The 23,549-nt window shown below is 42.4% G+C and overlaps 3 protein-coding genes across 3 annotated transcripts; 1 reads left to right on the top strand and 2 right to left on the bottom strand.

Moving 5' to 3' along the window:
- Positions 1-709: 709 nt before the first annotated feature.
- Positions 710-9,210, bottom strand: LOC102697437 (gamma-glutamylcyclotransferase-like). The gene is given in 6 exon segments (XM_015356870.2): positions 710-880; positions 2,689-2,821; positions 3,366-3,408; positions 3,411-3,510; positions 4,085-4,200; positions 9,128-9,210. Coding segments are annotated over 5 exon segments (540 nt in total). The 5' UTR covers positions 4,193-4,200; positions 9,128-9,210; the 3' UTR covers positions 710-724.
- Positions 6,493-19,277, top strand: LOC102697631 (sodium- and chloride-dependent transporter XTRP3). Its single transcript, XM_006635607.3, has 11 exons — positions 6,493-6,837; positions 9,108-9,248; positions 10,293-10,384; positions 10,950-11,177; positions 11,843-11,953; positions 12,472-12,713; positions 13,445-13,607; positions 16,427-16,631; positions 17,426-17,585; positions 18,113-18,278; positions 18,769-19,277. The coding sequence occupies exons 1-11, from the start codon at positions 6,714-6,716 to the stop codon at positions 18,928-18,930; spliced, it is 1,794 nt and encodes a 597-aa protein (XP_006635670.2). The 5' UTR covers positions 6,493-6,713; the 3' UTR covers positions 18,931-19,277.
- Positions 19,278-20,200: 923 nt separating this feature from the next.
- snrpd1 (small nuclear ribonucleoprotein D1 polypeptide) lies at positions 20,201-22,938 on the bottom strand. The gene is made up of 4 exons (XM_006635537.3): positions 22,802-22,938; positions 22,244-22,320; positions 21,398-21,589; positions 20,201-20,421 (listed from the first exon to the last, which is right to left on the bottom strand). The coding sequence occupies exons 1-4, from the start codon at positions 22,813-22,815 to the stop codon at positions 20,345-20,347; spliced, it is 360 nt and encodes a 119-aa protein (XP_006635600.1). The 5' UTR covers positions 22,816-22,938; the 3' UTR covers positions 20,201-20,344.
- Between the last annotated feature and the right edge of the window lie 611 nt (positions 22,939-23,549).

The raw sequence follows: 23,549 nt of genomic DNA, 5'->3' as shown, positions 1-23,549 counted from the left end.
TGGGTCTATGAATAATATATCTTGTTTCCTTAAGTACAACCGGAATAATGAGCTCGATAATCGTTCAATTTATTACTTTAAAGCTGACCTGGCTCTGGGGTGTCAGTTAAGCTGGTTTATCCAAAGACAACGGGGCTCTTTTTGTTACACGAGGTAAGTTATCCATGGTTTCTAATAACATCGGTATATACGTCTGTTTTTATCTCCCGTTATCCCTTTTATCTCTTGATTTATTCCACTTTACAGTTCTTTTGGTGTCCGAAGTACTGAAGATGTTTTGCATTCCATCTGTTGCAATATTGTCTTTTATTTTTAAATTATGGTCGGAACTCTAGAACTCCTATCCTACCTGTCCTTGTGGGGAAAAATCGATCCAACCACTCTCTGTTGTTTCATTATGTAATTATGTTGTTCCTATTATGTCACACAGCTCCCGGCGCAGTAGCCTTGAGATCTTGCATTTTATTCATTAGGTTGTTAACACAAAGGTATAAGAATTTCACAGCAGATGTTTTATTTGCTTGAAGGGTGTTCTCAGTGTTGGCTGGGCTTTTCCGAACCAGTCTGCTGGAGATCTTTTCCTGTGAGTTTTCTAGTTTAGATGCCCTCAGCGGCTGTATTTATATGTTTACCCCGGTGTGCGCACACTAATATTAAAGTCCCACACTGTGATGTGGTCAATTTGGACACAAAAGAAAAGGACTCCCCATTTAGAAAAAAATAGTTATTTATTATTGGTTTGCTTATTCTTTATCTTCATGGCCTTCTCAACTTCGGACATTAAATCTAGAGGTCCTTCGTAGTTGTTAGTCTTTATTGCCTTCAGTTTCAGCTGATATTCTGATGGTAGACTGTTCTGCTCGGCACCCAAAACAATAACCTGAAGCACAAAAAAAGGTAGACAGAAATGTCAAGATTTAGCACAGTAAATATTTCTAAACAAAAGTTACAAAGCTGTTCTAGATCTTGGCTATGGTATATTGTGCTGCCATCGGTTTTATAAGGGTTGTGTTCTGGACTGGTTAAGTAGTTAGGATCTGAGATATATTATTTTAAATTAATACCTGGATCTAATGAGCTTGTATGTTAAATTATGTCATATAAATATTACTATCCCCTATGCCAATTTCAGAGTATTACAATATTTTATGTTAAAAAAACGGTAGTTTGATTATTTACATTAGTAACTCAATTAGGAATTGCCCAACTTAATTGCCATTGTATTCTGTCAGAGTTGTACGTCAAAATCAAAGTCTGTTGCTCATTGTTTATTAGGAAACTGAAACTGCTGTGGTGAAAGTAATGGTCATTTTTCTTTTCTGAAAACAAGATTGACACTTTATTTCAACTGCAAGATTTACCTAAGAAGTGTTAATTCTGTTACTGAAATCTCACAGCTTTTTTCATTCACTATAAAAAGTTTGTTGGGCAATATATTCAAAACAAATTCACACAAAAGTAAAATGAAGTCCTGAATAGACAAAACTGATTTTACTTTAAATGAAGCAATGCAATTAAAATGCCCAAGAAATTGTCACCTTTCCAAAACGCAACACGTGACAAAAAATGTGCCTATACTGTATATATCCACAATGAAACAAAGACAGATCATCCCTATTCATGGAAATATGCTGGTAAAGCTTATTTTTACACTGACTAATAATGAAGAATAAAGTTCGCTACAGCAATATCCAGAATATGAATCTAAAATGTATTTTCCAGTGGTTTCAGGAGAGTGACTATGAATAGAGCTTAAAACTTTTGACCCAGTGCTGCTTTGAGTTCATTGTCGTTTCAACGCAAAGACAATGGGTCTTTCTAATTCCAGCTGTTGCTATGGGAACAAGCCCACATACACGAAGAGTACAATAATGTCTGTTGCTATTTAAGCAAAGTGGTTGGTTTGCGTGCACAAAACTGAAATACATGAAAGAATTGTGATGGTTTAATTCTCAGTTCTGGTCATGGTGTGCAATGAAGTAGGTAAACCCAGTTTGCTTCTTTCGCTATTTCAGATGCGCACAGATATTGATTATATTGCCTACTGTGGATGTAAATCTAAACCCGGTTAGACATCTCAGTCAAGCTGCCCTTTCTGGCACCTCAGAGCACCCAACACACAGTCCAGACAAACAGTGAGTCTGCTATACTTTATACTTCAACACAGGGGGGTTGAAGGTTTCTGAGTGTCCTGAGAAGTGAGACCACTACAATATCTCATCTCGCACTAGAGGACACATTGTACTCACCCCAGACTCGCCGCAAAATCGTCTAATGATAGGCAGCAGTTTATCTGCAAGGCACAGCTGTAGCATGTGGTTCGACTCCAGGTTGAAGGTGCTGCCATAGGCACCTCAGGTTGTCCCGATTGTATAGTCCATAACTACTGCTTCAAAAGGACAACCTGTCTCTGCAGGGGATCCCAGTGCTTTAGCGTTGGAAATGACATCACTGGAATACTCATCTTACATCATAACCCCAAAATCCCAAAGCTCAGTCTGGCAGGCTCAAGCCAGCAACATCTCCTCCATAACATCCACCCTCTAAACAATGCAAAGTACTGTTTTATCATCTGGAGAGCCCTTAATTATAGGATTCTTCAAAACAAGTGAATTTTTCACGTTTTAGATTCAGTTTAAAATAAACCCCACTGGGTTCTGCATAAATGGGAAAACAAAACAAACTTACCTTAAGATACTGTGGTGAAGGAGGAGCGTAGACACAGTTGTTCATGATGTAAGTCCGGCAAGTCAATTCCTCCACTTTTGTTGAGACCATAACTTCTGCTGGACTGTAAGCACCAATTTTCACATTCTCCTGTCTGTTCAGGTACAAAACAAATCTCCAAATTACCTGAGCTTTTGACCCGAGAACACCCCCAGTCTGCCAAAGGAAAGTGTATTTTACATGACCGAATTAATTCATTTGAAATAATTATAAAATAAACAATAATTAATTCAATTTGAAATTTTATTAGAATGAATTTAAAAAGCACAACTATACGTAAAGCATAGTGCATAGCAAATTATTGAATTTCAGCACATTTATACATTTATACTCATTGTCTGAAGGTATGATGGTGCAGCCATCTATATTAAGAGTGAGGTTGCAATTTTCAGGGGTTGTCTGTGGCTAACCATTGATATAAAACTTTGCTGGATGACTGATTTGGTGGGTCAAATGCTATAGACGGGCCCTGTTGAAGCTGACATTTTCTTTTACAAAAATCAGCTAGGGTTAATGTTTTAATACAAAACCCAAGAAGAAAGGATTCATGACTATCCCTTTCCATGCACTATATCGGGCACAAATCCAGAAAGATCACTTTAAATAGAAGTCAGTTCATGAAGCAGAAATACTCTTGCCTGTCTAGGGACTGGAGGTCTTCTACACTCATCTTCCACACCACCCCCACACTTCATCTCCTGGGCTCTGAACGATGGTGGCCACTCCCCCATGCCAGCGGTCACTAGTCCGGCCTCCGAAGTTCCCGAAGGCAAGCTTGTAGTCCTGCAGTGAAGCACGTTGGAGAGCGGGTGAGTGCTGCGGACGGACCCAGAAAAGGTCAGGTCTGCTACACCTCACATGCGACTACAGGACACTGAACTGCTGCAAAGCAGAAATGGCAACTAACTTCGCTCTGGTTTGTGAAGAAGAAATAAATAAGTAGCGTTGTAAAAGCGGATGTTGGATCACACAAGAAACTAAAACTCCAGAAACCCTTCTCGTGTTTATTTCATTCAATTTTTGTCATCAACGTGAGCTTGGGCTTTTCTCCCTAATCATCCTGTTTGTGAGGCCTGATATGTGGTTTTCTGATAATTATGTTGTCCTTCGAGCTCTGATATCAAAAACAAAGACATAATTGAAAATAATCTGGTAAAGTTAAGTGACAAATAAGACATGATGAAACAGCTACCACACTGCATCCTAACATCAACACTGTCACTGTATACAAGACGTTGCCTGATAAAGAAGCAGACTGTGGAAGTTTTCCAATGAAAATATCTTAGTTGCACAGATACCGAAGGTCACATCATCGGAAGCCCTGTGAAGTCTCCACTCCTTCTTTTATTCCCCTTACCTTGAGTCTGGCCACACAGTGAATTGTAGCTGATGGGTTCTTCAGCTGCAGCCTTTCCTTCAGCAAGTTACTCCCATAAGCAAAGTACAGAAAGGTCTCATCCTCCATCTTTATCCCTTCAGCGAGACGTGACACAAAAACCGATCAGAATACAGAAAAGGGACACAAACTGACAAAGCCTCCTGAATCAGCACTGGACACGTGCAGGGCTGTGGCAGAACAAGAACAGAGGACAAATATATTGCAGGGCCTTTTATATATGCGGTTTACCCACATAGTATTCTCATGCAAATGCACTGATTCTGATTGATCACAAAAACAGCGGTGTGGCTGCCAGATTTACTTACTGAGGTGCTATACGTCCCCCAGAGTCCCTCTAGTGGACACAAGTTTTTCCGTTGTGGGCTGTTAAAAGAGTTTTGCTAACAGCACAACAGGGCACGGAGAGAATATAATACATATGAATGTTATTCATATGAATGAATGAGCGTCATAACCACTGCTCCTAGTGGAACGAAGCAGTGTCCCATCGTTCAAGAGATAAGCCCAGTAAAGGCTGAGGAGAGAGAGGCAGAGATGTGGAGGAGGACATGTGCAGGGCAGGCAGCACGGCGAACACAAACCAAGAGTGAAGACAGGAACAAAGCAAAAGTCCATAGCCGGCAGTAAACACAGTAGCATGACAACGAGGGAAGTCTGAAAGGCGTAGTAGAAAACGTATCAGTCAGAAGACCACGAATCACAAGGCTGAGAACCAGGACCTAGAGACAAAGCACTTGCGGCTCAAATCAAAACGCTGTACCAGAGTGCAGAACACGCACAGAATACAGTAGACGTTCAATAACCTGACCCCTTGAGGTGGGTGTGGTCATAAACTGCTCCCAGGTGGTACAGGTCTCCTGTCTCATTACATATCCATAAGGTGAATCAGGTTTTGTGTGACGTGAGGACTGAATGGTGTAATTTCTGATGACTCTTTAAACATATTAGTGGCACTTCGTTACCTAAAAGTCCTTGTTATGGCACACTGATGCATCTTATGGAATCATGAGATGCCCTCTAAATATGACCCTGGCTGTTACAGTACAGGAGCATTCAGACAAGACCAATACCTGGTATCGCACAGCAGACTGATCTCCACAAGGCCACCTGCGCTTGTTATTCATCCTGAATCGCACTCTGACATTCCCAGGCAGCTTACCGATTCCCCTCTCACACCACCACGCCCTCCTGCCTATTACAGCCCCATCTGACCGCTGGAGAGCCAGATCAGGCTAAAGGGACACAGCCACTACCAATAAAACGATACTTCTCTCATCGCAGTGCTAGTGCCGGACAGACACACTCACACTTCCTGGGCCCATGCTTATTCTTTTCCAACTGCTCCTGCTCAACGGCTAAAACTAACTGGTATTGTGCATTTTGTGAAAGCAACAATCTTTGAAGTAACTGGGTACCAACAGCATTAACCTTCATGGTCACCACTGTTCTTTGCAAAGATGTAGTTGTTTATTTGCCATCTATAGACTCAGGTGTTCCAAAGATTGAAAAAGAAGAAGAGAAGATCACTTTATTGGCCACACTTTAAACGGCCTGGTTTGCCTTAGACGTACTGGCCAGTTCTGTGCTTGCCTGTCTTCCTAGACCTATCTTAGACCTGACCTTCTTAGACAACTGGATAATTAAAAATAGCTGATCATGATGATGCCTGTGTCTGTTGTGTAGTTATCCGTGCTGGATACCTGTAGGGTAAGTGTGTTGTAGCCATGTTAGAGATGCTGTATTACTGTTGGTAGACTGCCTGCAAACTGTCTCCTCAGTGCATTGAGTTTAAAACAGAGCATTAAAGATGTTTAGTGCTCTGCTTTGTTGCTTAGATCCCTTGCTGGTGTTTTTAGGGCCACTGATTTGAAATATAAAAGCCTGTATAAGAGGGGTTCCAATTCTTTTTCATGACATGTGTGAAATGTGAATCAAGTCTTTGGGTCACCACGGACTCTGCATGCCAAATCTTGGCTATGGACTAAGGAAAGGAGTAATCATTCAGGAAGAATATCTGGAATCTTGCATCACCTCAGCGACCCTGACAGAACACCCAATCATTGAGATGGAGGTTGTTTCGGGCAAGGCAAGGCAAAGTTCACAGTCCACAGACAAGGGCTTCGGTTGCTTATTTGGACTTTACAAACGTTCATGTTTTACGGTTTCTCCTAGATGAGTCAAGAATCTTCTGGCTCACCTCCTGTATCTCTAGGAACCACATGAACACACATACGTACACACAATAAAATTAAAGTGACAGTGCAGGAGCTCCTAGTAAGAAGGAACACTTGCCATAAAAGAACTCCTAATTAACCACCGGCCTGCCTGTAGTAACACCCTCCTTGAAAAGGCCCTCCCTCTCAAGAAGGCGTCCATCTGGTAAATGGTGCCCTTACACAGCGCCCAAGTGCGCAAGCAGCACAATAGTTTTGTCAGCCTGTCTGTAATCTATTTACAAGGTCTCTTTAATAGGTTTACTGGTTAAAGGCTGCTAAGCTCCTGCAACAAGTGCTCACAGTGACAGAAAGAGCCTGGAAGGCAGCTGAGAAGCAAAGTCTCTGCTGTTCCTGATACTTTAATCTCAGCAATGGAGAAGGACTCCAGACCATTATGGGACAATCAAATGCAATTTTTCCTGGCCTGCGTGTCGTACGCAGTGGGGCTGGGTAATGTGTGGAGATTCCCATATTTGTGCCAAATGCACGGAGGAGGTAGGGTTCGTTTTTTGGTCTAAGATATTTCTTAAATCACTTCATTTTTCTCTCTCCTGAATACGTTCTGATGTGAATAGTCTGTACCGTGAAGTGCGTTTTAGAGCAAACAGATACATGTACAGTACCTGAAAGCTTTAAAAACTGGAATGCAGTGCTCGAGCACCTTTTGACAGATTAATGATTAATGATGAAATAAATGGTAAAAGTAAAATATAACATGCAACTAAATGTGTTGTTTTTTTAGAAAACATGTTAGGGTACAAATGTACTTCCTTCACATGGTAATGTATTTAATCAATTAGACTAGTAATAGTCATATTATAATAATATTATAAGGCTATGCAGTAGTTTAAGAAATCAGATTCTACTGCTACAGTATTTCATCAACCTTCTTCTATTAATATGGAAGTGATTTGTAAATGTGTACACAACAAAGCAAGTGTTTTTTGTAATGCTTAATTCTTTGGGAAATCACTTGTTTTAGTTTGTTTCTGTCAGGGTTGTACTATAGTGTGCAGTTGTATCTGGTGCAAAGCCACTGTGTTGAGCGAGCTACTTTCAAAACCTGAGGTGTCTTTAACCAATTTTCCTTCAGGCTTAGGATATGAACTTCAGCTTTTGTTTACAACACCACTGGATTCTTATTTTAATCATAACACTGCACAAAACATATTCAGATTGTGAAAATGTCATATAAGTGACATATATTCCATTAATTACTTGAGAAGCAATCTTCAAAAGAGACAAAAGGTCCTTTTTCTCATTTCAATTTGCATCAGAGAGGGCTGCGGCTACTACAGTAAAGTGTCAGAATGCTGAAGTGTAGGGAAGAAAAATATTAGCCTATGCTTTTCCCTAATTTTCTATGTTGCTCTATTATTGTTTCTTTATGCGTGTCTAACAGAACAGCTCACAAAATCTCTGCCCACGTCTTTCTCATTTTCACATCCAGATAACAGAACAGAAGTCCATGCATCAGTTTACCCCTCCCTGGTCCCGGCTAACAAGTTTCAGAAACGGGACGATTTTACAATATGTAGCCAGAGTTGCCATTTGAAAAAGCTTAAAAAGCTTGAGTGAAAGGTTCTTAGCCATGCAAACAGATTGTTTAGCTGTGGGAATATGACACAATCACTACAAGACTCACATTAAATCCACGAGCTTTATATAAATGCAGGTCAAATGATTATTGACTTCCCGTAAAGTGCATACGGTAAGACCTTCTGCTGGCACCACTCATAAGTAGTAACCTTGTGATGAAAAGTCAAGGCCAAGCAAATATTTTCCATCACAAGAACGTTAGCACTGTTCTATTTAAAATAACTCAGAGGATTTGAGCTTTTACAGTAACATTATTTTGGAATATCATTAACAATGAGAGTTAATCCTTATTTGTTGTGGTCAGCAATTTCTGTGAGCTTACGTGAGCAAAAATTCTTTGAAGCAAAAGGAGACAACAGGTTTAAGCTATTACCGGAAAACCTGACCTAGGATTTAATTGGTGGCAATTATAGGAACTAGGCATTTTTAACAGCGTGTCGCAATAGGAAACAGTGGACACAAGAGTGCTCACCAACGGGAGTGTCAGCCAAACATTACCTACTCCTGTGAGCCTGTCGTTGCAGTGTAGAATACAATAATTACTGTCTGCAATTAAAAGCTTAACAAGGAAACGAAACAGGATGGAGGCCAAGCTCCTGTGGCGTGAGCCCCAGACACAATCAATTCATAATTAAACCAAATAGATCAACACAATTCATAACCCCTAACAGGTCTTCTACAAAACAATGGGAACAAAATATTCCAGGGAATGTTTCTGTCACAGTCATTAACAATAGCTACTGCAGTCTGCATGATGTACCGGTGGGTACATAAGATTTAAGCACACAATCCTGAGATAGCTAGAATTGAAATAAGGAATCTACTGGATTTCATACCAATTTTCATTCATTACAAGAAGAGTCCAATGTAAGGAGAATTAAAAACTGCAGAAAATAACAGTACAATTTTCAAGCACGATACGGGCTAGTGTGTACAGCTTAGGCTATGTCAAGGACATTATTAGATTTTATTAGTGCTTTGAAAGGACATGAAACCTCTCTAGATCCTTTAAACAAAATGTTGCAAGCGCTAAAGAGCACAAAAGCCATGCATAGAAGCACTTTGTTCGGATCACAAAGCAATGGTTTACTGTTGAGATGGTTTGGTGAAGATGATAAAGAAATGGGTAGAAATAAACGTGCACACATTTCTAATTGCGTTGGCAGGCGGATTCCTGATACCCTACCTGGTAATGCTGGTGGTAGAAGGAATACCTCTGTTCTATATGGAGCTGGCGGTCGGACAGCAGATGCGTCTTGGCAGCATCGGGGCGTGGAGAGCCATTAACCCGTATCTCGGCGGAGTGGGTGAGCGCGTCAGGGACCTGTTAGATACCAAATGTGAAAGCACAGGAAATATTCCCAATCGGATCTTCCGGCTGCCTGCATCATCAGTTTTTTCATTCCGTTGCTCAGTTTTCATTTCTCCGGTTTGAATTGTATATCCTAACATTTTTTATTTGCTTATCCGCATTCCCAGGAAGATGCAAACTCGGCATTTCCCCATTTCGCATTTATAGTTTGTGTTTTAAATTGAAAACCATCTGCTAGGCTTCTTCTGAAAATGTCAAAATACATTAGATTTTCTATGTGCATCCAGTACTTAATATTGCTTGTTGAAGGAACTCTAGCAAGTTAGTTTAGCAAGACAGGCTTTTTAAAATCCATTTTTACGATTCCCAGAGATCTTATTTGCATACAGAATTCTAGTTGAGAGCTCCTTCATTATAATATTTCAAATTATCCAGCCGGTTTGCACAAATTTACCAGTTGACTAGATTTCTCATAAGCCAAAACAGTCTACTTTTCTCTAATATTCCTGTATAGAAGAAAACTATTACTTATCAGCCACATACCTCGTAAAACATTCTCCGACTGCACAGTGTGCACTTTTGCCCCCTGCGTCTGTGAAATGGCATCATTTAGAAAATGATTTATTGGATGGCTGATACACTTCTGCCCATCTACAACGTGAACACTGTCTGTCATCATAGGTCAATGTGATTGACCCATGAAGAATTAAAAAACCTGATTCTCTATTTAAAATCACTTCCTTTTTGAGTGTATTTTGTGTTCAGTTCATTGAAGCTGAGCCAGAAACGCATTCTATCAAAATGTTAGGATCTGTTCTACATCCCTGAAGTTCACTTCAAAAACCAAGCTAAAATATATCAGGAATTGTATCTGCAGATGACTTGCAAAGGAACGAGCAGAAGCTAATTTCACTCTGGAAAGTAAGAAGAAAGCAATCAAAAACCTGACATTGTTGTTGTGTTCTGTCTTCTTTCTTTTCTAGACAATATATGTGTTTGTGTCCACATCATGAATAATAAATGTTTCTTTCTGTTTTAGGTATTGCAAGTGTGGTGACATCCATATATCTTTCCATGTACTACAACGTTATAAATGCTTGGGCGTTTTGGTATCTCTTCCATTCATTTCAGGTTGGAGTATTTAGTTGATATTTTTTCCAAAAATGTCCTGGGCCCACAAGTACAAAACAACTTATTTAAGAATATCCAATATGCATCTAAGCCCTTTTTAGGTATACAACAAATAACAGCCTTAATAAAAGACATGCATTGTAGGTATTTTAATAATTTATTTTTGCCTTACTGCACCAGCACAATTGTTCCTTGTACAGGTACATACATCTAATGGAAATGTTCTGCTATGTAAGTTACCCTAAATAAAGACTTCTGTTATACAGAATTTAATTTTAATTTTTTAATTTTATCAGCTGATGCAACATTTACCCCCAGTAAGACCATAAATTTACCATCTTAATTTAAATGTGAAGAATTTCCTTTTTCTTTTAGTAAGTTAAAGTTTATATAGAGCCAACATCCTTAACATAGTGCATTTCTTTTTTTTTCTTCAAAATGAAACAGGGAGTTTCTCGCCTTTGGAAAGCAGAGCCTCAATGCTTACTTGCCGACAGTGTTTTTCAAGCCCACTGATTTTGCCCGAGTCTCACCCTGATCGGAATGTCTCCTTGCGCTCCCTCAGACAGTGCTGCCCTGGGCAGAGTGCCCTGTGAACAGGAACCTGACTGGCTATGTGGAGGAATGTGAGAGGAGCTCTGCTACAGAATACTTCTGGTACAGAGAGACCTTAAACATCACATCCTCGATGGATGAAACTGGGAATGTCCATATGGGACAGGCGCTGTGTCTCCTCCTAGCCTGGTTGGTGGTGTACCTGTGTATTGTTAGAGGAACAGAATCAACAGGAAAGGTAACTTTTTAAATCTCAGAGGCAGGACACGGGGGGAGACAAAGATATGATTATAAATGCGTCTTTTGCTTTTTGTGCAAATACTGAACTTTCTTCTCTTTTGGTAGCATTCAGTGATTTCTGATAGCTTGTAATTATCTCCCTCTTTTGGGTTTGTGGTTTTGAATGGAGCAGCATGGTGGCACAGTGGGTAGCTTTTACTGATTTGCAGTGCTGGAGCCCTGGGTTGAATTCCTGAGGTGCTGTCTGTGTGGAGTTTCTGTGTTCTCCATGTGTTCACATGGGTTTCCTCCAGGTGCTCAGGTTTCCTCCCACAATCCGAAGACGTACTGGTGGGTTAATTGGTTTCTGGGAAAACTGGCATTGGTGTGAGTGTGTTACGATGAACTGGCGTCCCATCCAGGGTGTACCCTGCCTTGGGCCCGTTGCTTGCTGGGATAGGCTCCAGAATTAGATAAAGCAGTTTGAATGAAAGGATACATGATTTATGTTTCATGAATATACTTGATGTGAATGTAACTTAAATGGATGAATGGGTTACCTTGTCCATCTGCTAGATTAAAAGACAAGAGTGGACGAAAACAGTCTAAATGAACTCCTGTTCTTCAACAACATTAAAAACAAACAAAAAAAACAAAAAACACTGTGATTTCTCTTTGCCTTAGGTAGTGTATTTTACAGCCACATTCCCTTATTTGGTCCTGATCATCTATTTGATAAGAGGAGTAACTCTACATGGAGCTATCAATGGAGTGAAGTACATGTTCACACCTAAGGTAAAATGTTAAACAAATTGGGGTTACAATGTGTGTTTGAATACATCTGGTCTGGCTTTTGCATGTCGCATAACACAATTTGCAATATTATGCAAAAAAAACCCTCCTGCCTCTTTGTCACAGAACAAAAAAAGGTTATATTTACCTTTTCTACTGCCTGATCCTACTGTATGTACCACTTTTTCAGAAGTGCTGGACCATGTTAAAGAATGTAACGGTAGATGGGATTAATGCTACAGTATGTGACACACTTGTTTAGACGGGTGTTCCTCATCTTTAAATAACGGGAGATCTAGGGTGACCTACAAGATTATGTGGATGGGGGCTCTCCAGGACAGGGGCTGGACATGATCTCATGATCAGTGATCTTGCCAGCCCACTGCAGAAGCCCAGACAGACCTTCCAGGCTGTGGCAGCTGGACACCCCACTGTGCTGCATAGAGCAGCTTGAGTATCGCTTGTCGAAGCTTTGCCAGGGATCATGTCTCCATCAGTTAACACCTGCGCGCTCTTGTCAGCTCGAACAGCTGGCCAACCCCATGACCTGGATCAACGCTGCCACCCAGATCTTCTTCTCCCTGGGCCTGGGCTTTGGCAGCCTCATTGCCTTCGCCAGCTACAACCAGCCCAACAACAACTTCGAGAGGCAGGCCATCGCCGTGTCGATCATCAACAGCGGCACCTCTATCTTCGCCAGCCTCGTCACCTTCGCCATCTATGGCTTCAAGGCAACATGCAACTATGAGAGATGCCTAGACAGGTAGACCTTATTTAATTGTTCTCGTGCTGTTAAGTCATCTTCAGGTTTTCAAATTACTCCTTTTCTTTACCCTCATGCAGTCCGTTACAGCATCGGTGTGTGTTTACTGACCGTATAACAGCTAATAGGCCATAGAACGACACCCGTTTCTCTGCATTGGAAGTGCCAGTTGCTGTTTGTGTCGTGTCTTGTTGACCAGACTTGAATGAAACAGGAAGAGGATATTTTTGACTATGTGATTTCACAGTGCTGTTTTCAATATTCCAGCTGTGATGGAAACTACATCTTAAAATGGGGGTAATGTGTACTGCAGTTAAATATTCTTTGTAGCTGTATTCTTTTATAGTTTTATTGGGTCCTTAACATAGCTCACTTATTACCTGGACATACTGAACATGTACATTTCAATCAGCCATGTTTGTGCTCTGATTCTGACAAGTCTGAAGTAGCTTTTTAGAAGTAAAATGGTACTGTTTTTGGAACACCCAGTGTAATTATCACTGACGTTAACTTACAAGGTTGAAAAAGTGAACAGAACTGAGTATCTGTGGGAGCCCATGATGGGTAATACTCAGATCCCTGCCAAATGTTGAGGACGAAAAATGCCAAATAATGATAATGAATTCTTATGTTCCTTCAAATGTTAGAAAAAAAATTATCTTGAGTTGAGTAATGTTCTCAGAAATTGAAGGAACTGCAGTCATTCTGTTACTTGCCTTTCATATTCACAGGATGATATTGCTGCTGTTAAATACTTTTGATATGGAGGAGGACAGCATCAAGCCAGAGAACTTGGACTACTGGAAGATTGAGCTGAATACAACGTACCCGGACAAGTTCGCCTCAATATCCTCCAGACTTGAGGTCTGCAGCCTGGAGGCCGAACTAGACATGGTGAGCTTGGTCATGAAAAACTGTTGCAGCCCCTTTTCTGTGTTCTCAGACTCTGGCAAACGTGTCTTCATAAAAAGACCTATTAATATGTAAAAAATGTCCACTCTCCATAATTTAAGTGGCATAATTAAATGATAAATTACTATTGATTATATTAATTAGCTAATGCAACATCAATAGGGAGACAGAGCTTTTGACTTCTGATTTCTCCTTCGCTTATATAAAGTCACATACTAGATCTCTATCTGCTTTGTTTATTCACATTTTATGGAAAAGACCCCAAAACAAGCTTTTTGGAATACAGACCAGCCTTGATGTGAATACCTTTACACTCAATCCCGAGTAAGAGGCTAATTATAATTTCCATTAAAATTACATAACATAACTGCTTGTATTATAATCATTTGTCTAAAGCTAGGTGCACAAACTTTCTTTGAATCGACACAATGAATAAAATAAGCAAATCTGAGGCACTAGAGGACAGTACACTCCCCACACACCAGCTCTCAGTGGGGAGGAGAGCAGAGTGATGAAGCCAGTTCAGAGAGGGGGGTTATTAGGAGGCCATGATTGGTAAGGGCCAGGGGAGGAATTTGGCCAGGACGCCGGGGTAACACCCCTACTCTTTTCGAGAAACGCCCTGGGATTTTTAATGACCACAGAGAGTCAGGGCGCTTTTACGTCTCATCCAAAGGATGTCGCCTGTTTACAGTATAGTGTCTCCATCCCTATACTGGGGCATTAGGACCCACACAGACCGCAGGGTGAACGCCCCCTGCTGGCCCCACTAACACCTCTTCCAGCAGCAACCTCAGCTTTCCCAGCAGGTCTCCCATCCAGGTACAGACCAGGCTCACACCTGCTGAGCTTCAGTGGGCTGTCAGCTGTGAGCTGTGAGCTGCAGGGTGAAATGGCTGCTGGCCAGCCTGGCTCTGTAAGAGTTCAGTAGTTTGATACGATCATTGCTACAGTAGTATAGCTGTTTTAGCATTTTTAAGTATTAAATTCAAAAGTAGGAAATTGAAGGCAAGTACTGTGACCTGGCCTTTGAGATTTTGCAAAATCTGATTGGGTTTTGATGTCTTAAGCAAAGTCATTGAAATGTCCTTGGACATCTGCCAGTTTCTTGTGAATGCATTTCTTTGTTGGTTATAACCTGGCAATTCACAGTCCAGCAATAAACAATACAACTTTATTGTGAGTTAAAAACAGTTCCTTGTTTAGCCATAGCAGTAGTTCAAAGTTTCCTTACTCAGCTCCTTATTTTACGTAACATTAGCGATGGTAAGGAAAAACAGGCTAAGATAACTAACTAACAAGTCTGCAAGACCGACCAACATTGACTGTTGGTTTCACTCAGCTTGATGGATGATTTATTGTTTTTTCTTTTCTTTTTTTAACCCCTGTTAACTAACATTCTGGATATCAAAAGATGCCACTGAAGAGGGTGGGTCGTCAGTTCTCCAGTTTTTCTTTATTTCTGGAGTCACATTAGGTGGTTTACACCTGACAATCGTTGCTATTAGGCCCATTTAAGACAATGAAAACATGCTGAAATAATGCAGGAGTGATGGGGAGGTTTCTGGTTTGCACGTGTACATTCTGCAAACCTTAGCAGAAGTCTTCATCTCTGCTTCCAGTTGGTTTGCTGGAAGTCAGATGGAAAAACATCTTACACTAGTGTTTCGATACCTTTTCTAGAAACAAGAACCGAGATTGAAGATCACTGGCAGCTAATTTACTAGCAATCATTGTGATGTGTGGAACCACCTGTGGAGGACAGATTTACAAGGATTTTGCACCACTATCATTTGGCTTCATTTTCTTTTATAAGGAAATGTATTATTTAAACTCCAGACTATTTTACATCAGGAGTTTCTGTTCATCAAACTTGTTTTGGGGCTTATTTGTGGCAGTCACTTGGGTGCAAAAGATCTTGAGAAATCATGCCTTCAGTACATATCATCTATTCATAGCGAAATATTTTCATCAGCTCTAGAAATTGTCCTTTCTCACATTTGGCGTTTTTTATATTCTCACAGAACTTCTCAATTTGGTTGGTTAGATAATAGATGATAAGGCGATATGGTAAGTACAGATAACTTTGGAAATAATGATAAACATTTGGCACTTACCATATTGTGATTCCACTGCTGTGACAAGCTGGTATTGTTCAGATCTTTGAAGGCCATCAATGAAAAGCTTTTGACTGTCAACTTTGTAAGTTTAATTCCACTTCAGTGAAACACGAATTTAACTTCATGTTTCAAGCTGGCATAAGCTGGTTCATAAGAGGGCAAGGGGATTAATTAATTAAATCAAAACTTAGGTGAGTTTACAGAGGGTTTCAAAATGAGAGAATAATATATTTATTTTCTAGATTTGTGTACGTAGGCAAGTCACCATTGTTCTAACACAAGCAATGGAAATTGTAATTGTCACATTTCGTTAGGTCACAGATGAGTATCACAGACGGTTAACATCAAGCTCCTTATCTGTATGTTCTGAGATAAGGGGCATTTATGTCGTGTGTGACAGTAGGTGGCACAACCATAAAATTATCTTTAGCTACAGAAAATTTCCTTTACCAAAACAATTTTCAAAATGAACTGGTCAGTCAAGATAAACATTACTGGTAGGAAGAGATTCTTGTCCTTGGCTGTAATAGTAGAAGAGCCTGAATGAAAAATGGGGTTGAAAAGGGTTACGTTGTGCTTACCAAGCATGAGCATGGCGACTGTCACAGCTGGTTTGAGTGTGTCCTGTTCAGGAACAGACCCAAGCCTTATATAATGCTGACATGTGTTTGACTCTCCCAGGCTGTCGAAGGCACCGGTCTGGCGTTCATAGTGTACAGTGAGGCCATCAAGAACATGGGCCTGCCCCAGTTCTGGTCCGTGCTGTACTTCTCCATGCTGCTGATGCTGGGGATTGGAAGCATGCTGGGAAACGTGGCTGCCGTTATAACCCCCCTAAGGGACTGGGACTTCCTGTCCAAGCGCGTCAAGAAGGAAGCTGTGAACGGTGAGCCGCCCGAGCCCGATCAGGAGCCAGCGAGCTGCGCTGAGGAACCTCAGACCAAACAGGAGGTCGAAAAAAAGATACCCAGTAAAATCCAGTCGCTGGCCAGTAAGATCAGTCAGATTAAAGAAGCCTGCAGGCTTAAAAAAACAGCTTATAAGGTAGAACAGTCTGCTTGAGTTGGCGTTCCCCCTCAGACATTGATTTTTGGCCGTTGTGGGTAGAACATGACGCTCACAACCAGGATAAGCGAGGCAGAAGAAGAAGAAATCTCAAGCTCTCAAAATCATCATTCTTTGGTCCTGAAATTAGATCTTGCCTTTCAGCTGGCTGGATTCACAGTACATTGCACCTAATATATTTTCCTTTAAAAAAAACTGGCTTTGAAAAAATTGACTTAACAAAATGGAAAATCTCCTTCTACTTAGCATATGATGCTAAAAAACAGATGTATACAACAATACGTAAAAATATGGGCAACAGGAAATATATTCAATGTGGAATAAAACAGTGAGAATTTAAACTGGTATTATGAACAAATTCTCCTCCTTTACAAGCGAAGACCTTACCAGTCACTAATTTCACACGTATGTTCATCAACACAAAATTGTTTATTGTATTTCATAATTGGCTTATTATTGTACCATATCTAGGTCTCTTTTGTCTAGTACGTGATGAAGCAAAATTCAAGAATAAGGTCCTGCTTAATTTGTTTAGTTGTGAAGGCCGTGTTAATTAGAGTCACATGTAGGGCACTATGGAGGGTGATGGAGGCTCAGGCAGTGTCTGTGTTACAGGGTTGGTGTGCCTGTTCTGTGGCGTGACAAGCCTGGTGTTCACAGTCCAGTCAGGCAACTACTGGTTCGCCATCTTCAACGAATACGCTGCCACGTTTTCTCTGCTCTTCATCGTCCTCATTGAAATCTTAAGCGTCTGCTATATTTATGGCCTGAAAAGGTTTGTACCCCGTTCGCGCCTCTCCTGCTGGCTGTGTGACTTTATTTTTAAAAAGCGTCATGTAGCGGGGGGAGGGACACAACAACAAAAGGAGGTGTGGATTGTGTTGTTTTGGGTGGGGCACAAAACATTCTTCAAGTAGGGAGCTGCGTCAGCATGCGCAGGCTGCAAAGGAGCAGGTAAGTCTATTCTGGGCTGAAAGGAAAAGAATGTTTTTCTTCCATCTCAGCACAGAAGGAACCTCTCTCTCTTCCTTCACAAAAGCCCTTGCTCAGCGGCCACATGTTCATCCACCACTCACCCGCTGTTAATTCTGCGAAGGTGTGATTGTCATCAGGCTGCACACGTCCACAGAACAGCATTCTCCCTTCTCTTCCCCCCCTCCCTCTGATCAGCGTTATAAGCGCATAAAGGCGCGAACGTCCAGCTGCAGAGACCGCTTCTTCCTTGCACTTGTGCATATGACACGGCAGCGGAGCTGATTCTGGTTCCCCCTGTTTTTGTGCTTTGCCCACTTGGCTCTGCAGGTTCGAGAAGGACATCGAAGTGATGATCGGACACTGCCCCCACTGGTACTGGAAAATCTCATGGGCGGCTGTGAGTCCCGTTCTCATCGTTGCACTTTTTGTGTTCTACATTGCCAATTACATCATGGGTGGGACTCCCACGTACCAAGCGTGGGACGGAAACCGGGTGAGTTTCACTGCGACATCGGGCCATTGAAGCCCCTCCCCTCCGTTCCCTGTCCGAAAGCTGCTTATTCCTGGGGAGGGTCATAGCTAACTGCAGCCCATCCCACAACCACAGGGAGCCTCGAGGAGATACAGTACACCCTCGGCTACACACACACACAAGCACACGGGCCCAATTCAGAGATGGCGCCTCGAAATATTTGCTTGAATAACATTTTTTCCCTCAACATTTTTTTTTATCTAGTCCCATTTTCATTCTTTTCTCTACCGTTATTTCTTCAAGTTTTGCCATGATCCCCCCCCCAAAAAAACCTGCTCATTGATAAGCGTAGTCTTTACAGTCAAAGCCAATGAATTGGTTTAAAATGAAAGGCAGCCCTAAAGCTTCACGTCTTTGACTACGCAAAATATTTAACAGAGCGATGACATTACTGTTGATAATCAGGTACTTAGTCATCCTCTAAAATCTGCATTTCTTCTTTTAAACACAGGGAGAAACGGTAACCAAGGAGTATCCTGTATATGCCCAGGTCTTCATTGGGATTCTCCTGGTATCGTCTATGAGCTGTGTCCCGCTGGTGGCCCTGGTCACTCTTATCAAGAAAAAGAGCAGCAAGGCCAAAGAGACTACAGTCAGCCCCGCTACCACCTAGGAAATGTGGGATACTCTGTGAATGGAGATGAAAGACCTGTTTCTTCACAGTCTATGGCCTTAATCTGACAGCCTCTGACTCTGTGAAACACGAGAGCCACTGAAGAGGAATTTCTCATTTCTACATATAAAGTATGTGCCTTTAAAAAAACATCGTACTTGCCTATCTTCTAGCTATACACACAACTTTCCTCGTTCATATTAAAGTCACCATTTCTCATTTGACACCTGAAAAAAAAAATCCAAAGTGGAAGTCGTAGGATTACATTAAGATCTTTTAAGACATAAAAAAAAGGACCACCTGTCTATAGCGTGATGAAGAATAAAGTATTGTTCCCTTTCAGGAAATGGTAGCACACGCCTCCTTATTTTGGCTAACAAATTATTTTGAAACCAACTTTCTTCAAAACTGTTATGTCTGCCTGTTGCAGATCTGCTCTGGCCAGATAGTAAGCATCATGCTTAGCAATGCTACTATCACCCCCAGGGAAATGTAAGAAGCAACATGGTCATTATCACTGGCCCAGAACTTAAATCAATTCTGAAGGTGATTTGTCAAACTGAGTGACTTAGATACAATATAGGACTAAAATTGTATTTCATCCCTTAAGGACCAGACTTCTAGTAATTGACCAAATTACTTAATTAATACCCTACCTCTTCCAAACTTTAGCAACTGGTGACTGATGACTAACTTGTTTGGAAGGACGATCTAGAAGCCACAGACCTAAAGGATACTGCTTAGTCACACTCTGTGACAGCCAAGGTCACTCTTTCCTGCCCACGGCATGCCTTGCGTTTGAATCAGTGTCAACCTACCTGTTGAAGAGCCTGCAATTCCAACAATTCAACATTGAGCACTCTGTAGTGTAAAACATTCTCTGGACAAGGATCTTGCACAAACAAGGAATGTGCTTGAAATCCAGTTTTAAAACCACCTGCCACTCAATTTTCGAACAAATCCAAGATTAAAAAAAAAAGTATTTAGGACTTAGAAAATGGGCTGAAGAAATGCATTAGAGATTGACCAATAATGTTTAAACCCTCCCTGTGCGTTTGCACACAGACAACTTACAAGGGCCAAGCCTGGATTCATCAACAGGCCCCCAACAATACAAGCCAGTCCCACAGCTCAATGCCAAGAAGATCCGTCTCGCTTAGCAAGACACTGCAAACACTCCTCTCCATCAACACATACAGTACAGAGCAGTATCTATCCCACCCAAAGGAAAGATTAATTGTAAGTGTTAAAGGTTAAACAGGGCGCCATGTTATCAGGAATATGGTTTTTATTAGATATAAAAAAACAAATGGGAGATCATCCACAACATTTTCCTGCGAAATAAAAAAAAAACTGTACAGACAGCCTCTGCCGGAGAGAGGGAGAGCACTTGCAGCAGCAGCAGTGAGCGAAGTTATCTCCTCGGTCCTCCTCTGCCTCGCCCTCTTCCTCGGCCTCTGCCCCGTCCCCTGCCTCGACCGCGGCCGGCCACTGCGAGAGAGGACAGACACCAGTCACCCGCCGTGCCGCCTCACGGCCCAGCCCAGCCCGCGAGCGGAAGAGCAGGAGCGATGCACACCAGTAAAACAGCGAAGGGGGTTACACACGCCGAGGAGAACCTGTCCACTGTTTGTGCAGACGTCCAGATACCACGGAAGAAAACCGAGCCGCTCTTTAAAGATACCGTGAGGGTTAAGGAAAAGGGGCACAGAGACTCTCAATCATTACATCCACATATAAACTATTTTCACGCAACTTCCTGGGAATAGCTCAGGAAGTAAACTCTCGTTATAAACTACGACAAGTACAAACCCATATTACCACACCTGAAACGTCTGCTATAAGATGACTTTAGTTTACTTTAAGGTTTTGTCAGTATATAAAACATAGAAATACTTTGAAATGCCTCAGTTTTTTTGCACCCCAGTGAACCACCCCAAAAAAAACAAGCAGAAACTTAACTTCAGGCAATGAATTACTATGATGGTTTAGTCTTAGCAAACTGATTTCATTTTCATCTACATAAAGAGGCACCAAGAACGTCTAAGGCAGTTCCTAGCACATGCAACAATATTTTCTTGGTTTACACTCTGAGCTTAGGAAGTTGAATGTATTCAACCAAACAATGAGTCTTAACTGAAATATGATTTTGTACATGAACCGCTGCTCCAACTGTCCTTTCAAACAACCTCAACAAGAAACCACACATAGGACAATTTAAACCCAGGAACAGGAGACACTTCATTACCCCAAATACACCAAGGGTAGCGGGAGTGTGGAACAAGCCGGCCACCATGTTGATCAAGCCGATACCCCGGCTTCTCTCGAGAAACCTCAAGAAGAGATCCTGACCTCCTCTCTTTTGGGAATATGCTTAAGTTCTTATTTAAAACTGCGTGAAGAAACGCACTTCTACTCCGAAGATATATCTGACTGCTGAGGAAAAGCATCTTCTCAGAACTCCTACCTGCTTCCCTCTTTTTGGACTTGACCTTCGGCTCGATGTCGACCAACAGGGTGTCGAGAGGCAGGCTGTCCGGCAGGATGAAGTAGCGGATGTTGTTTCCACGGATGCTCAGCGTCTCCAGCTGGACAGGCTCCCTGTTCTTCAACGTCATTTTCACAGCTTTCAGGTGAGTGTTCATGCACACATCCACCCCTGCGCAGCACACGAACACGGGAAAGGGGGTGAGCTATCCTACTCATGGTCGCACAAAGAACACTTGGTTTTCTGACCAATTAGCCCACCTTTCTCTCCTATGACTGGCTGAAGGTTAAAGTAAATCTGGTATGAATTCGCTGTCGGATTGACTTTTAAATTGATCCCCAGCACACAGGACACGCATTGAGGTCTGAACAGGAAGCACCCCCAAAAGATGGCAAATACTTTTATCCCCTGCACCGGGTGATCCCTGACTGCAGGTTATTGCAGCAGGCAAGTAAACAGTTTTTCTCAGGGATCGACTATCCTTAAACAGAGAGATGCCCGAGTATCACCCAGCAAAGCCAGTTAGTACATGCTCATGCTCAACACATTCGTGAGAAGGGAAGCTGTTCTGGCGAGGGATAAGCTTCGTGGATTTTAAGGATCACTGGGGCATGGAGCCTCTGCCCGGCGGAAGATCGATCAGATCTTTTCCCGGGCTCGGAAGGACCCTCCATCCAGGCGTGCTGCGAGAGACAGCCCGTTCCCGTCTCGAAACGAGACAAAGGACCGGATGGTCCAGCTCTCCAAACCCACAGCGTTACTGAGGGAAACCGACCCAGTGGGCTTCTCGAGAACAAACACCGCAACAAGAGCCGATCCACCTACCAGTGATGGTGCCGTGGACCTGAGTTCCGTTCTTGAGCTCTATGGTGACGGTTTCATGGCTCAACTTCATCAAAAATCTGCAAAGGTGGGAGGGAGAGGGGAAAGTCAGTGCATAAAACACCCGTCAGGTAGCAAGAGGGACGAGCACCGTCCCGCACCGGGAGGCTAACCAGGAAAACCGAGTCGCACCGACCGGATGAAAACACGTCTCCGGCGGGCCGGCGCTCCTCTCCAGCACGTCTACGGTGCTTTGTGCGGAGAAATTAAAGAGCCGCGCTGGGACTCGACTGACCCGCCGCTTCAACACAACCGACAACAGGCGCGGATTTCGGATTGCAGCAGCCGACGCGAAACGGCGTTTCTCCCTCCCACCCCCTGGAAGCCGTTTGAATCGGCCATTCATTTCACCCCTTCCCGCCTCCCGCGTCTCCCCGACGCGAACGGCGCTTTCTGGAGCTGAAAACAACCCACAATCTGACTCCATCCTCGGCAATCCCTGCGCTTTTACACCCTTTAGCGACGCTGGCCCCAAGATCGAAACACCCCGAAACGTCTTACCGCACGAGTTTCATGCTGGCGGCTGATGGCGAGAAGAAATCCCCCACCGGAGTAAGACAAAAAATTATACACGAAACGATACAGCGACGCTGGGCCGTTCCGGCATTAAATCGGAAACTGACTCGGAAGTGAAAGGCAGCGGTGACCCGGAAACGCACCGAAGGCGCTGAAAGACGCAAAGAGGGGCCTCGGGCGTGGGATGGGGATGGGAGGCTCAGCACAGCGCCACCGTGTGTTTCATTACTCAGTGGAGGAACAAGAAGACGGCGCCCTCTTGCAGGGTGTCTGCCGAGGACGAAGCTGGGAGATTCGTTTCGTTGCTGTGGGTGGAAACGTGTTATCGAAAATAAAGCACAGTGCACTAGTGTTTTCGAGATGCGTTTCCTCTCGAAATGTGGAAGAGCCGTTTTTACGCTCGTAGGTCTTATTACTCGTCTATGCTGGTTGAAACACGGTGCCAAGGGGTAACAGCGCCCATAACTTTCAGGTGATGTGCTTCCACGCCAGCAGCTATAAAAGCATAAATATTTGCCTAACCCTTCCTCTGTGACTGGAAACTTTAAAAATACCTTATTGCCATATATCAGTTGTCAAATGTTTATCAGTTTTACCATGTAGAATACATTTATTTTCTGTTGCAGCTTAACGTCTGTTCCATCAAGATGGGGCGAAATGGCACAACCATGCAGTTATTATTCTCTGCAGTTATTAAGGACTATAATGAGAAATTGGGACTTTTTTTCCTGTG

The sequence above is a fragment of the Lepisosteus oculatus genome, chromosome 10, assembly GCF_040954835.1.
Source record: "Lepisosteus oculatus isolate fLepOcu1 chromosome 10, fLepOcu1.hap2, whole genome shotgun sequence".
Taxonomy (NCBI): Eukaryota; Metazoa; Chordata; class Actinopteri; order Semionotiformes; family Lepisosteidae; genus Lepisosteus; species Lepisosteus oculatus.
The sequence above is the reverse complement of the archived record's forward strand: the minus strand, read 5'-3'. Positions and strand labels throughout refer to the sequence as shown.

Coding starts and splice junctions, on each gene's coding strand:
- LOC102697631 (XM_006635607.3), top strand. CDS start 6,714: ATGGAGAAGGACTCCAGACCATTATGGGACAATCAAATGCAATTTTTC. Junction 11,178..11,842: donor GAACAGAATCAACAGGAAAG/GTAACTTTTTAA, acceptor TCTTTGCCTTAG/GTAGTGTATTTTACAGCCAC. Junction 11,954..12,471: donor AGTACATGTTCACACCTAAG/GTAAAATGTTAA, acceptor CGCTCTTGTCAG/CTCGAACAGCTGGCCAACCC.
- snrpd1 (XM_006635537.3), bottom strand. Junction 21,590..22,243: donor GGTCCACGGCACCATCACTG/GTAGGTGGATCG, acceptor TGTGCTGCGCAG/GGGTGGATGTGTGCATGAAC. Junction 20,422..21,397: donor GTCCAAAAAGAGGGAAGCAG/GTAGGAGTTCTG, acceptor CCTCTCTCGCAG/TGGCCGGCCGCGGTCGAGGC.